Genomic DNA, 15,966 nt, shown 5'->3' with positions numbered 1-15,966 from the left:
GTTGAACGCTACAGACTTAAAACTCAAAAGATTCACAGGAAGTCCCACATCATGCCTCTGGCTTGAGTCAGACTGGACCCCAATGATAAGTTTGAACAGCAGCATCGTCACAATTGCAAAGTGAAAACTACTTCACAGCAACATGACATTTTCAGTATAAACACATCTTCGATCCACGATTATCATCAAATGACATTTGACAGCTTTAAGGATGCAACAAGAACCTAAAACAGCAGTGAATGGAGACTTTACACTAATACCAGATGGGTCTTTACAACAGACAGCTGGCTGGCACCTTAATTACACTGCAAAGATGTGACTCCAGGGATACAAACTGATCAGTAATAGGTGTGTACTAACAGCATGTACACCATCCACAATCACAGACATAAGTAGTAGATAGTGATAAAAAGGGAAGCATTTCTGAATGTTAATACCACATGCTCCAGTTAAACAACCTACCTCTGAACATGTGACTCCAAATCAATCCCATCTGTCTAAAATAAACGTGCATTAATTATACTTGTGATTGGCAACTTGAACTTTAAAGCTCCAATTTCAACTTCTGAATTTTTTCTTAAATTTCTATTTTTCTGTCCCATTAATAAAAAAAAAAAATCAGTTAGGTTTAATGCAAAATCCCCAATGGGTCAGATAGGCCCCATCGCTTTTTAAGAAACTGGTTTTGCGGTGTGGTGTAAAACGTCTCGGAAACCAAGGTGCTGATTGCTCCAGGATTGTGGCCATTGGCAGGTTGAAACAAGAGATCTAACCATCACCCACAGTAAGTTTAATGTTGAACTTGGGTGTCCATAGCGGCTCAGTGGGCAAAACACTTGGCTCTGGAGTCAGACAGTTGTTGGTTCAAGTCCCATTCCAGGACCAGAGGACAAAAATCAAGGCTGAAAGCCCTTTGCAGTATTGAGGGAGGAGTGCTGCATAGCCGGAAGTGCTGTCTTTCAGATGAGATCTTAAGCGGACTGCCCTCTAAGGTGGGCATAAAAAGTCCCACGACGCTATTTTCAAAGAGATATTTCTCCCTCAACCAACTTCACTAAAATAGATTATCTGGTCATTATCACATTGCTGTTTGTGGGAGTTACCCATGTGCAAATTGCCTTCCATAGTTCCTGCATTACAATAGTGATTACAATTCAAAAGTGCTTCATTGACTATAAAAGGGCTTTGGGATGCCTTGAGGTCGAGAGAGGTGCAAGCCATTTATTTCGTTTGAATGAAGCACTCTGTCCCAAAGTAGGCTTTAAAGTTAATGCAATAAACCTCCCTGTAAAGATTGCCATATGTCCGATCATCCTCTGTTCTGATGTTCTGGTTACCCAAAGGAAAATTAGTTTATATTAGCAGTATTAGTTCATAGCAACAGAAATAGTGTGCTAAATTCTACTTGCAGCACGAATAAAATTTTCCAATATTCCAACCAGGTGTCTCTATTTTTCTACTTAATACCACTGTGCTAATTTTTTTTTTTTAATTAATTCTTGCACGTGGGCATTGCTGGCTAGGCCAGCATTTATTGCCCTTGAGAAGGTGGTGATGAGCTGCCTTCTTGAACTGCTGCAGTCCATGTGGTGTAGGTACACCCACAGTACTATTAGGGAGGGAGCTCCAGGATTTTGACTCAGCAACAGAGAAGGAACAGCGATGTTTTTCCAAATCAGGATTGTTTGTGGCTTGGAGGGGAGCTTCCAGGTGGTGGTGTTCCCATGTGTCTGCTGCCCTTGTCCTTCTAGATGGTAGCAGTCCTGGGTTTGGAACATGCTGTCTAAGGAGCTTTGGTGAGTTCCTGCAGTGCACCTTGTAGATGGTACACACTGCTGCTACTGCGCATCGGTGCAGAAGGGAGTGAATGTTTGTGGATGGGGTGCCAATCAAGCAGGCTGCTTTGTCCTGGATGGTGTTGAGTTTCTTAAGTGTAACAATAGATCAGCAGATACTGAACCCTAATGATCTCATGAAACAGGTGCATTGTGCACTGTGGGAGCACCTTCACCATATGGATTGCAGCAGTTCAAGAATGCCGCCTACCAGCACCTCAAGAGCATTGCTAGTTGTATCTATATTCCGGCAATTACATGAAAGCACAATGATTATACCACTGAAATATCAATTTGGAACTCAAACCCAAAATCCACCATAGCAATGTGAAACTGCATTCTGTCCCATTAATAAAAAATTAGTTAGGTTTAATGCAAAATCCACAATGTGATTGTGGGCTGGGACCAGTTAAAAATAAAATTACAATGAAAACAAGAATACAAGAAATAGGAGTAGACCACACCATCTGTCGAGCCTGCTCCAGCATTCAATATGATTATGATTGATCTTGGGCTTCAACTCCATTTTCCTGCCTGCTCCCCACTTCCTTTAATTCCCTGAGCCTTAAATATATTTGACGATGGAGCGTCCACAACCCTCTGGGCTAGAGAATTTCAAAGCCGTAAAAACTCAACGTGTTCACGAATACCCGTCAGGGAAGAAAATCCTCAGCTAGACTGATTCATTCTACGCAGGTCTAGTCCACAAACTCCATGCTGCCTGAGTTTGTCGTACAATTAAGCTACTTACTGTTTTATAAAAAAAAACTACCATAAAACACATGGCATGTGGAGAAAAGCCACCACCAGCTTCTCAGTACCAACTCAGGATAGGCAATAAGCTCTGTCTCACAAACAACATGCACCTTCCAGCAATATCAAACACTAATCCTGTCTGAGACTCTCTTGGGTATGGATACTCGGTTTTGAAAAGCTAAGCTGCTTTGAACTACTGTGTATTTCTTCTCTTAAAAACAATGTGCTTCTTCAAAACAAAATCACACTTAAGCAAACATTCACCTCACGAGCAAAGTGACTCACAATTAGACTTTAAAAAGAGAAACAAGTCATTAAGGCAACAGACAGCAACAATTGCAAGAAGAATTTCATCACTACACCGATATAAACCGTGTATCTAACTCCAGCAACACACAGTCACAGCAATTCACTCTAATATTGCCAAATACTTTAATCAGCTTGAACATATTTTCAATCTATTTTCTATAGAAAGACATTTTTACCCCACACTGTACACAAATATTGTCAGTGTATTGCAAGGAGAGATTGGAGTATAGCGTGGTAGCAAGTCACTGATCTGAAAACTGGGGAAGTCAGTGCAACAACTTGCATTTATATAACACCTTTAACATAGTAAAATATCCTAAGGTGCTTTGGATGTTATAAGGCAAAGCTTGTGACCATCTCAGTTATTAGGGCAGGTGATCAAAAGCTTTGACAAATAGGTAGGTTCTAAACAGCAACTTAAAGGAAACTGGAGTGGTTTAGATAAGGAACTCCGTTACCTAGGGCCTTGACAACTGAACATACAGTTAAGCTTGAGCACAGTTCTGCTGTAAATATAGCGGTGGTGAAGTGGGGAGCAAAGGGCAACATGTCTCTCCAAAGTAAAAAAGGGTAGTCCAGTGATTCACTTGGGATTTTTTAAGCAAACAGTCAAAACAAATCTTGCAATAGTTGTATTCTTACTGTAACTGGTCCATGAACAGCCCAGCAACACCCCTCACCCCACCTCCAGTAGGTGCAAGAGACCTCTCATCTCCAAGATGTGTAAGACTACCCTCAGCATCATCATCTTAATTCTGGGGGTGGGGGGGGGGGGTAGTCTCAGACCTGGAGTAGAAAAATCCCTGCAGCTGCAAAAAAGACCTTCCACACAAACCAATTTATATTAATGAATACTCCATCAAAGGTTCTGTCTGCAATTCAATTCAGCGATTTGATGTCTGTTACACATGACTTGGCTGATGAGATTTTGTGAACCTGGTGATTAGGTTACAGCCTTCAAACATATATCTAGATAGCACCCCCCCAACTCAGGAACCCAGCACCATTAATTATCTACTGGTAATTCAGATAATCTCTTGCAGGGCAGCACGGATAAAAATATACAGATGGAAGCAATTACCTCCAAATAAGGAAACAAGACTACAGAAATGAAAAGGGTCAAGGGTTAAGGTGAATATAGAACATTTTAACCACCTTCATGTAACATTTGATGAAATAGAAATCTGCCTGATTGCTGTTTCAATACTTCAGCCAACTTCCTCAATTGATCTATAGCAGCAGCTTCGCTTTTGATATAACCATAATTTGTTTTGGTATAGTTGCTGAAAAACATCGAATGAACCTGCAACAAATATCAATTTCAGACTGGGACATCCAGTGTCTCCCACTTGCTTCTTAAATGATTCTAGGGCTTTCATTTCTGTTCGATAATCTATTTCACATGCAGGTCACTTTGCAAAAAGAACTTCAATGGTGATGCTAAATTTGCCTTGAGCATGTTGTCACCTCAAAGTCTAGGATATCTTTCCTATGTTTGAAATCAGGTTTCTGCCTGTCACAGGAATGAAAGTTCTCTTCAAAGTCACAAATGACATCCTTTGTGATTGCGCCATTATCTCCTGGCTTTGAAGTGGTTGACACCACCAGCTAATAAAGCTAATTTAATAAGCTTTAGCTAATTTTAAATTTTCTTTCATGGGATATGGACATTGCTGGCTATTCCAGCATTTGTTGCCCACCCCCATGTTCCCTCGAGGTGGTGGTGGTGGTGAGCGACCTTCTTAAGCCGCTGAAGTCCATGTGGTGCAGGTACACCCACAGTGCTGTTAGGAAGGGAGTTCCAGGATTTTGAACCAGCAACAGTGAAGGAACGGAAATATGGCTCCAAGTCAGGATGTTGAGTGACTTGGAGGGGGACTTGCAGGTAGTGGTGTTCCCAAGCATCTGCTGCCCTTTTAGGTGGTAGATGTCACGTGTTTGGAAAGTGTTGAAGGAGCCTTGGTGAGTTTCTGCAGTGCATCTTGCAGATCGTGTACACTGCTGCCACTGAGCGTTGGAGGTGGGGGGAGTGGATGTTGGAGGTGGTGGGTGGGGTGCCAGTCAAGCGGGCTGCTTTGTCCTGGATGGTATTGAGCTTCTTGAGTGCTGTTGGAGCTGCACTCATCCAGGCAAGTGGAGAGTATTCCATCACACTCCTGACTACCCTATTTGGGCAGCTCACACATCTTTGCACTCTCATCTAACCTACCTCCCACTCTAACATCACCCACTTCTACCCCTGCCTCAAGCAATCATCTGCTGAAACTCTCATTCATGCCTTTTTCATCTCCGAATTCAACTATTCCAATGCTCCACTATCTGCCTCTCATTCCTCACCCATTATAAACTTCAGCTCATCCAAAATTCTGCTGCCCATATCCTAGCCCACTCCGAGTCCTGGGTACCCATCATCCCTGCGCTCACTACCCTTCATGGGCTTCAAGTGTCCCCATTTGCATCCCAGTGTTCAATTCCCTTCATGCCTTCACCCTTCCTTATCACTGCAACCTCCCTCAGTTGTACAACCTACTGCTGTCAGAGTTTGCCTGATTACATTTGGGAAGCACTTTGGGATATTTTTCTATATTCAGGACGGTGTTATGTCAATGCTAGATGTTGCTTTTCTTATTAAAAGAAAAGAATATAATTTGCTTTATCATTGTAAATCTTTTTCCCACAAGAAGCATAACTAGGAGGAGTCAATTTACTCAAATTGCCACTTTACAGGAATGCCTTTCTTGGATGTCCCCATTTCAATGACAAGGAGCTCAATGTTTCATCAAATCTCTATGCCACTTTGAAGATCAGAAAATGTGGACTTAATAGCAGTGAGCACAATTAACATTCAACATCCATTTCACTTTCCAAATGGAAAATCTGGAGTAAACTATTAACCTTTTCCTTCTCTTTTTGATGACACTGAATTCTTTTTAGGGTCCTGGCTCCAAAATCATCCAGCACCCGCCAACATCTCATTTAAATGCTGATTACCTCGGGTGCAGGTCTGAACAAAGTTGGTCAACTGTGAGGCCATCCCATCTGAGCCCAGTCCAGCCTTCACCTGAGGTTTGGAAATGTACAATGCCAGCATAAAATTCTCAGTGATAACAGACCAAGGGGACAGGAAAGCCAATTATAGAACCTCAATTTCTGTACGAATAAGTCTTTAACATGTTCAGAATGGAGGAGGATGCCAGATTTGACCCATCATGTTACAGCCTACCCACACTCATCAACTAACCTCACAAGATTTAAGAGATGGCAAGGTACTGGGGAGCAAGTGACACTTGCTGATTTATTCTGGGCTACAGTTCTACAAAGACCTCCAGGAAAAAAGGGTAGCAAAAGAATTTACAGCATTTGGTCTTTCATAGGTCAACCCAACAATGAAAAAGTGGATTTACACCACTAACATTACATTGTAATACGTCTTCATTCATTCAGAAAGTGAAGGACACAGCAGCATTTAATACATTTCAGTAAAGCAATATACCTATCTTTTTGATTTCACTGCTCCTATAATGCTTATTATTCTGCCATCTTTCCCTTGGATCAGTCTGTCTATTTTTGGACATGGTCTCCATCTGTCACAGTCTATCATCCTGCCCTTTTCCACCCATCATTACTTACATACTGCACCAAAAGGCAGCTTTAAATTTCTTGGCAAGGCAGGTGGAAGGCATGAAGAAAATGACTACAATGCGGCTGACATTATTACAACTTGAAATCATTCAGCCTAGCCAGTTGAAGCACCAGGAAGGCTCAACTCCCAAGTGCTTGAACTCCATGCCGCTGACCTTAATTGGACAGATTTTGGCAGCTCTAAAATGCAGTGATGCACAGGGGCCCACATCTAAAAAAAACACACACACACACACACACAAACACATATTTGACTTGAACCCCAGAGCAGTGAAGAGAGGGGCTGCAGAGCGGTCTGCACTGTGGTTTGCCATACATTCAGCAGAGAAGCACAAATGTGTGCTTCCCACCCCAAAAATCAACTCAAGTTACTTTTCTTTAAAAAAAAACAAAAATTCAAGTTGGTGGGGGGGGGGGGGGGGGGGGGGTGGTGGCGGCAATAGATTTAGGCTTAGGAGGAATTAAGAAGCCAGCAAACCTGGGCTAGCACAGTCCACGCCAGAGATCAACCTGAAATCACAGTGCCCATGCTTCCAGTGCCCAGCCAGGGACGAGGAAGAGAATCACTGCAGCACATGCAATGAAAATATCCCACGTTTCTCCTTCAAATGCGTTTATAATAAACAGTTTGCATTTGGATTGCGGTTATGGAGCAGTGAGGGGGGGGGGGGGGGGAAAGGGGACTGAACCTGCCTGGGGGAGGGGGAGGGGGAGGGGGATGCGGCCCCCCACCATCATCATCATCACCCCCCCACCCCAAACTCGGCGGGGGCAGCAGCCCCTGCACGGAGGCCTCTCTTACCTGGTGGCCGCTCGGTAAATGGCAGCTCCGGTGGCACAGATGCCCAGGCCCAGGCCGCCGGCCAGGGCAGTAGGGAAGGCGCCAAACGCGCTGTTCACCGCCTCCATTCCCGGCGCTGACCGTTGCCCTGGGACTAATGCAGCCCGCGCCGCGGCCGCGCCTGCGCCAACTGCGCCGCGTCATCACGTCCTGTGGCCACGCTCCTCTCCCCGCCCACTCTGGCGCTCAGCTGTCAATCACTGTGTATCCAGGGGTCTCTGTGTGTGTGTGTGTGTGTGTTACATTTGCAACAACAACTTATATCTGGCTCCTGCTTTGGCTGTGTCTGCATCACGGATTGAACATCCCCATTCTGCCAACATTTCTGAATGTGGCTAACAATGTAATAATCAATGTGATCAGCAATGTAACAATGTGATAAAACAACCAGTAATCTGGTTTTTGTGATGCTGAGGAATAGCTACCAGTTGGCCAGGGTCACCTTTTGATACGATCCCGCATGGGAGACTGATGACGAAGGTAGGAGCCCATTGGGATCCAAGGCAATTTGGCAAATTGGATCCAGAATTGGCTGAGTGGCAGGAAGCAGAGGGTGATGGTCGAGGGGTGTTTTTGTGACTGGATGCCTGTGTCCAATGGGGTTCCACAGGGATCGGTGTTGGGCCCCTTGCTGTTTGTGGTATATATAAACAATTTAGACTTGAATGTAGGAGGGTTGATCAGTAAGTTCGCGGATGGCACGAAAATTGGTGGGGTGGTAAATAGTGAGGAGGATAGCCTTAGGTTACAGGAGGATGGGCTGGTCAGATGGGCTGATCAGTGGCAAATGGAATTTAATCCAGATAAGTGTGAGGTGATGCACTTGGGCAGGATAAACAAGGCACTGGAATACACAATGCATGGTAGGACCCTGTACAGTAGGAAATACTGAGGATCAGAGGAACCTTGATGTGCATGTCCACCGGTCCCTTAAGATAGTGGGACAGGTAGATAAGGTGGTTAAGAAGGTATATGGGCCTTTATTAGCCAAGGCATAGTGTGTAAGAGCAGGGAGGTTATGCTGGAACTGTATAAAATGCTGGTTGGGCCACAGCTAGAGTATTGCGTGCAGTTCTGGAATCTGCATTATAGGAAGGATGTAGTTGCACTAGAGAGAGTGCAGAGGAGATTTACCAGGATGTTGCCTGGGCTGGAGAGTTTTAGTTATGTGGGGAGATTGGATAGATTAGGGTTATTTTCCCTGGAGCAGAGGAGATTGAGGGGGGACATGATTGAGGTGTATAAAATTATGAAGGGCATAGATAGGGTAGACAGGAAGGAACTTTTCCCCTTGGTGGAGGGATCAATAACCAAGGGGCATAGATTTAAGGTAAGGGGAAGGAGGTTTAGAGGGGATGTGAGGAAGAAATTTTTCACCCAGAGGGTGGTGGGAATCTGGAACTCACTGCCTGAAAGGGTGGTAGAGGCAGATACCCTCATAACATTTAAGAAGTATTTGGATATGCACTTGTGATGCCATGACATACAAAGGTTATGGGCCTGGTGCTGGAAAATGGGATTAGGATAGTTAAGTACTTGTTTGACCAGTGAAGACTCAATGGGCCAAAGGGCCTTTTTCTGTGCTGTAGATCTCTATGATTCTAAATCCCCTGTTCTTCTTCAAAACAGTGCCATGGGGTCTTTAACATCCACCTGAGCGGCAGATGGGACTTCTGTTTAATACATCATCCAGTACTGCACTGGAATGTCAGCCTTGATTTTATGTGCTCAAACTCTGGAGTGGGACTTGAACCCAGAACCTTGTGGTTCAGAGACATTTGTGCTACCAATTGAAATACAGCTGACACCTATGTCCTTTAGTACATTATACACTAGTGCCTTTAATGCAATAAAACACCCCAAGGCGCTGCACAGGAGCATTTATAAAGCAAAATTTGACAGAATCACATAGGGGGATATTAGGGCAGATGGTCAAAAGCTTGGCCAGATAGGTTTTAAGGAATGCTTTAAAAGAGGAAGAAAGTGAGGCAGGCAGGTTCAGGAGGGAATTGCAGAGCTGAGGGCCGAGGCAGCTGATGCACGGGCCACAAATGGTGGAGTGACTAAAATCAGGGACACTCAAGAGGTCAGATTGTTTAAACACAGATACCTCAGAGTTCTGGAGCTAGAGGAGATTACAGAGATAGGTGGACAAGGGGATGAGGGATTTGAAAACAAGGATGAGAATTTAAAAATCATGACATTGCTTAACCAGGAGCCATTGGAGCTGGTCATGAGCAAAGGGGTGATGGGTGAATGGGACTTGATATGATTTTTGGATGATCTCAAGTTTACAGAGGATAGAATGTAGGAGGACAGGGGTGTGCTGGAACAGTTAATTCCAGAGGTAACAAAGACTTGGGTGAGGGTTTCAGCAGCAGATGAGCTGAGGTAGGGCAGAGTAAGATGATGTTACAGAGATGGAAACAGCCTGAGTAATGTAATGGATATGCAGCCAGAAGCTTACTTGGTATCAAATATGACACCAAGGTTGTGAAAAGTCTGGTTCAGCCTCAGACAGTTGCCAGGTAGAGGGATGGAGTCAGTCAAAGGCAGTGGTTTTGGTCTTCCCAATATTTATTTGAAGGAAATTTCTCCCAGTCAGTACTTATAAGAGATAAGCAGCCTTATAATTTAGAGACAATGGAGGGGGTCAAGGGAGGCACTGTGGGAGGCTTAGCTGCACAAGAGGAGGAGGAGTAAGCGTGCAAGGGCAATAGTGGTAGGAGATTCAAAAGTGAGGGATGCAGACAGTTGCTTCTGCAGCCATGGACGTGACTCCAGGATGGTGTGTTGCCTCTCTGCTGCCAGGGTCAAGGATGTCACAGAATGGCTATGGGGCATTCTGAAGGGGGAGGGCAACAGTCAGAGGTCATGGTTCACATTGGTACCAATGACACAGGTAGAAAGAGGGATGAGGTCCTGCAACAAGAAGTTAGGAAGCTAGGTGGCAGATTAAAAAGCAGGACCTCAAAGGTTGCAATCTCTGGGTTACTCCCTGTGCCACGTGCTATTGAGTATAGGAATAGGAGGATAGAGAGGAAGAATGCATGGTTGAAGAGATGGCGCAGGAGGGAGGGCTTTAGTTTCCTGGATCACTGGATCTGTTTCTGGCGAAGTGGGGGGGGGGGGTCTCCTGTTCAAGTCGGATGGGTTGCACCTGAACTGGAATGGGACCAACATCCTTGCAGGGAGGTTTGCTAGTGCCGCTGGGGTGTGGGGGGGGGGGGGGGGGGGGGGGGGGGGGGGGGGGGGGGAGTTTCAACTAATTTGGCAGGAGGATGGGATACAGAGTGGAGGTATAGTATGGGGGTGATGCACAGCCAAATATAGAAGAGAAACTAAGTCAGTCTGGAAGGCAGAGCAAATATAGACCTGTTAAGGCACAGGGGAATAAGGTAAGGCTGGATTTCATTTATTTTAATGCAAGGAGTCTTAAGGCAGATGAACTGAGGGTGTTGAATAACACATGGGAATATGATATTGTTCACATGGTTGAGGGAAGGGCAGGAATGGCAGATCAATGTTCCAGGGTATAGAACCTTCAGGCTTGACAAGGCAGTGGTGAGGGGATGTGTGTAAAAGAGGAGGTGGCATTGGACTATTGATCAAAGAGTCAATTACTACAGTGAGGAGGGATGGTATCTTAGAAGATTCCTCAAAATAAGCCATATGGGTAGAACTTAAAAACAAAAATGGGGAAATCACTTTGCTGGGAGTGTATTATAGGCCTTCAAACAATCAGGGGGAACAGATATGTAGGCAAATCTCAGAGAAATGTAAAAATATTAGGTTAATAATTGTAGAGGATTTCAACTTCCCCAATATTAACTAGGATGGTCTTAGTGTGAAAGGCTTAGAGGGGGTGGAATTCTTAAATTGCATCCAGGAGAGCTTTTTGAGCCAGCATGTAGAAAGTCCTACAAGAGAAGTGGGGATACAGGACATTATCTAAGGGAATGAGACAAGTGGTAAAAGTGTCAGTGGAGGAGCATTTCGGGGATAATAACCGTAACTCTGTAAGATTTAAGGTAGTTATGGAAAAGGACAAAGATGGACCAGAAATAAAGGTCCTGAATTTGGGGGGGGGGGGGGGGGGGGGGGGGGGGGGGGGGGGGGATTTCAATATAAGACAGGATCTTGCCAAAGTGGACTGGGAGCAGCTACTTGTAGGAAAGTCTACATCAGACCAATGGGAGTCATTCTAAAAGGAAATAGTGAGAGTTCCAGGCCAACATATTCCCATAAAGGTGAAGGGTAGGGCAACAAGTCCAGGGAACCCTGTCAAGGGATATAGAGGATTGGATAAGGGAAAAAAAGCAGGATTATGGCAGGTACAGAGGGCTGAAAACAGTGGAAGCCCTAGAGGAGTATAGAAAGTATAAGTGTAAACTGTAAAAAGTAATTAGGAGAGCGAAGAGGGGGCATGAGAAAACATTGGCAGGCAAGATAAAGGAAAATCCAAAGGCATTTTATACTAAGGGCAAAAGGATAATCAAGGAAAGAGTAGGGCCCATTAGGGACCAAAGTGTCAATCTGTGCATGGAGCTGGAGAACGTAGGTGAGGTTTTAAATGATTACTTTTCAACTGTGTTCACTATGGAAAAGGAAGATGTAGGTGTAGAAATCAGGGAGGAGGACTGTGATATACTTGAACAAATTAGCATTGAAAGGGAGGAGGTATGAGCGGTTTTAGCGGACTTAAGAGTGGATAAATCCCCGGGCCACTATGTGAGGCAAGAGAGGAGATTGCAGGGGCTGGGACACTAATCTTCACAGGAGAGGTGCCAGAGGATTGGAGGACAGCGAATATGGTACCGTTATTCAAGAAGGGTCATACGGATAAACCAAGTAATTACAGGCCAGTGAGTCTAACATCAGTGGCAGGGAAAATAATTGGAAAAATTCTGAGGAACAGGATCAATCTCCACTTGGAGAAGCAGGGATTAATCAGGGATAGCCAGCATGGCTTTGTCACGGGGAGCTCATGTCTAACAAATCTGATTGAATTTTTCGAGGAGGTGACTAGTTGTGTAGAAGAGGGTAGTGTAGTTGATGTAGTCGACATGGACTTCAGTAAGGCTTTTGACAAGGTCCTACATGGGAGAATGGTCAAGAAAGTAAGAGCCCATGGGATCCAGGGCAATGTGGCAAATTGAATCAAAATTTGGCTTAGTGGCAAGAAGTGATGTTTGACAGTTGTTTTTGCCATTGGAAGCCTGTGACGAGTGATGTACTGCAGAATTGGTGCTGGGACTCTTGCTGTTTGTAGCGTACGTTAATGATTTAGACGTGAATATAGGAGATATGATCAGTAAATTCACAGATGACATGAAAATTGGTGGTGTTGTAAATAGTGAGGAGGAAAGCCTTAGATTACAGGACAATATAGATGGGCTGGTAAGATGGGCAGAGCAGTGGCAAATGAAATTTAATCCTGAGAAGCGTGAGATGATGCATTTTGGGAGGACTAACATGGCAAGAGGATATTCAATGAATGGTAGGACCCTAGGAAGTACAGAGGATCAGAGGGACCTCGGTGTACATGTCCATAGATCCCCGAAGGCAGCAGCACAGGTAGATAATGTGGTTAAGAAGGCATATGGGATACTTGCCTTTATTAGCCAGGGCATTGAATATTAGAGCAGGGAGGTTATGTTGGAGCTGTATAAAATGCTGGTTAGGCCACAGCTGGAGTACTGTGTGCAGTTCTGGTCGCCACATTATAGGAAGGATGTGATTGCACTGGAGAGGGTGTAGAAGAGATTCACCAGGATGTTGCCTGGGCTGGGGTGTTTCAGCTATGAAGAGAGACTGGATAGGCTAGGGTTGTTTTTCTTAGAGCAGAGAAGGCGGAAGGGGGACCTGAAAGAGATGTCCAAAATTATGAGGGGCATAGGTAGCATAGATAGGAAGAAACTTTTCCCCTTAGTGGAGGTGTCAGGAACCAGGGAGCATATATTTAAGGTAAGGGGCAGGAGGTTTAGAGGAGATTTGAGGGATAATGTTTTCATCCAGAGGGTAGTTGGAATCTGAATCACACTTCCTGAAGGGGTGGTAAGGGGAGGAACCCTCACAACATTTAAGAAGTATTTAGATGAGCACTTGAAACACCACAACATACAGGGCCAAGTGCTAGAAAATGGGATTAGAATAGATAGGTGCTTGGTGGCCGGCATGGACACAATAGGCTGAAGGGCCTGTTTCTGTGCTGTATAATTCTATGACTCTATGAAGTCATGGTGAGGTACAGTTGAGTGTCATAATATACAAGTGGAAATTGATGCTGTGCTTTCGGATGATATCACTGAGGGCCAGCATGTGGATGAGAAATTGGAGGGATCTAAGGTTAAATCCTTGGGGGACACCAGATGTAGCTTTGCAAGAGCAGGAGGAGAAGCCATTGCAAGTGATTCTCTTGCTACAACTGGACAGATAGGAATGGAATCAGGTGAGAGCAATCCCACAAACTGGACAAAAGCAGAGAGGCATTGGGACTGGACAGTGTGGTCAACCATGTTGAAGGCCTCAGACCGGTCAAGAAGGATGAAGAGTGATAGTTTAATTTTGCTACATTTACTTAAGATATCATTTGTGACTTTGATAAGTGATTTGGTGCTGTGGCAGGGCAGAAAACTGATTAAAGTTCCAGGAAAGATGGGCATGGATTTTGGAGACAACAGCATATTCAGGGACGTTGGAGAGGAAAGGGAGGTTAGAGATAGGGCCAGAGTTGTTTTTTGATAAGGAGAGGGGTTATGACAGCAGATTTGAAAGAAAGAAGGATAAAGCCTGAGGAGAAAGAATTATTACCAATGTCAGCTAATGTGGGAGCCAGGAGAAATTGGGTGTGTTATGTCTTGTGGTTCCCAGAAGTTCAAAATAACCTCACTTTTAGACACAGGTATTGGATCTGATATTGAGTATATTTCTCCAAATCTCATCATGTGTTACAGAACGATATCTTATTGCTTTGGTACAATGACTGAAGTGCAGTGGTGAGTGATGTGGCACTCTGGACATACATACACATGACAATATAGTTCCTACATCATTTCAGAATAATCTAACAGTGTACCTTAGCTCTGAAGACAAGTCATATGGACTCGAAACATTAACTCTTTCTCTCTCTATAGATGCTGCTAGATCTGCTGAGGTTTTCCAGCATTTTCTCTTTTTATTTCAGATTTCCAGCCTCTGCGGGATTTTGCTTTAAATATAGCAGAGTGGTCAGTAGATTAGTGGTAACAGGATCGAGGGAGGATGAGGAGGAGGATCTCATGGACAAGGCGAGGTCAGAGATGGCATGAGGAGAGAAGAAACTCAAGAAAGATGCAAGTCCAGGGCTAGAGCAGGGAGGAACTTCTGAGGAAGTTTGGCCTGGTGGGTTAGAGCAAGGGAGGGAAGCAGAAGAAGCTAATTAAAAGGTCATCCCACCCGTGCATGAGGTTTCATGAAAAATGCGAAGGCCGCCTGGGCTCTTCGCCTGCCCGTCAACCTTAAGTTTGGACGGGAAGCTCAATTTAATTACTTGAATTAGTTTTTAAATGGCCTTAACAGGCCTTTGACAGTTTGGCGGGCGTGGAGCCGACTCCTCTGTGCACCCGCCGAACTGAGGATCAGAATGATACACACGGTGACGTCGGGACACGTGCCCGATGTCACTGCGCGTCATTTTACGCTCCGGCGAACGGGACCCGCCCCTGATCGCCAACCTGATGATTTTGCCCAGTTGTCAAAGCTCTCCACCACTGGGGCTTTCCTCGTGTCAAATCTGGGTCCATTGTAGATTAATTGATTGCTATGAATCGTCAACAACTCTATTTCTATTGTATCGTGTGACTACCAGGATGGCAGAACATGAAGCATGATCTGTCTTTGTCTAGAGGCAAATTAAATTAAATTCTTCTATGATGCATTTTAACTTTTTTATAATAATGCAATTTTGAAATGTGCATGTTGTTGCAGTGAGGATGAAAGAAATGTTATGACGATTGACAGATTGTAAAGATGGCTGGAATTGAAAAATAATTGAGCATACGCTGAGCTCAGAACTGAGAGACTCTTGAATTTCCAACTGTTAAACGATTGCACTCACAATCACATTTAAGTATAAAAGTACAATTGTAGGTAGTGTATGCTTAATAAATCTATGAAGATTTTACCCCAGGGGGAACGATAGCATAATAACGATTTACTGGTCTAGTAATTCAGAAGCCTGGATGAATGCTCTAGACATGAGTTCAAATCCCACTGCAGTAACTGGAGACATTTAAATTCAATTTATTAAATTGATCTGGAATAAAATGCTAGTCTCATTAATAATGATCATGAAATCTGCTGTCCTTAGCTGGTCTGGTCTACATGTGACTCAAGAGCCACAGCAACGTGGTCAATTCTTAACTTCCCTCTGAAAAAGCTAGCCTTGCAAGTGAGGGCATATCCCAAGAATGAATGGAAAACCTCAGTATTTCAAGCTTATTGATTTCTGAGGATTAGATAGAACAATTAATCATAAACATACCCATTCTCTAACGGTAACACTGACTGGTGTTTCCTCCAGCCTAACAGGGGACACGAAAT

At 44.3% G+C, this 15,966-nt stretch overlaps 1 protein-coding gene across 6 annotated transcripts in view; it reads right to left on the bottom strand.

The window, feature by feature from the left end:
• tmem201 (transmembrane protein 201) overlaps positions 1 to 15,966 on the bottom strand; it is a 187,327-nt gene that overhangs the window by 163,958 nt on the left and 7,403 nt on the right. For 5 of the 6 annotated variants that reach the window (XR_005945309.1, XM_041206449.1, XM_041206451.1 and 2 more), the window contains exon 1: positions 7,345 to 7,495. The exons of the other annotated variant lie outside the window; for it this stretch is intronic. Coding sequence is in view for 4 of the 5 variants with exons in the window: in XM_041206449.1 (XP_041062383.1) it covers positions 7,345 to 7,451 (107 nt within the window). In the remaining variant the exon portion in view is untranslated. Of the gene's footprint in view, positions 1 to 7,344; positions 7,496 to 15,966 lie in introns of those variants that run through there. 6 annotated transcript variants of the gene reach the window in all.

Source organism: Carcharodon carcharias, chromosome 15 (assembly GCF_017639515.1).
Source record: "Carcharodon carcharias isolate sCarCar2 chromosome 15, sCarCar2.pri, whole genome shotgun sequence".
Taxonomy (NCBI): domain Eukaryota; kingdom Metazoa; phylum Chordata; class Chondrichthyes; order Lamniformes; family Lamnidae; genus Carcharodon; species Carcharodon carcharias.
Note: the sequence above shows the minus strand (reverse complement) of the source record. Positions and strands in the feature narration are given on the sequence as shown.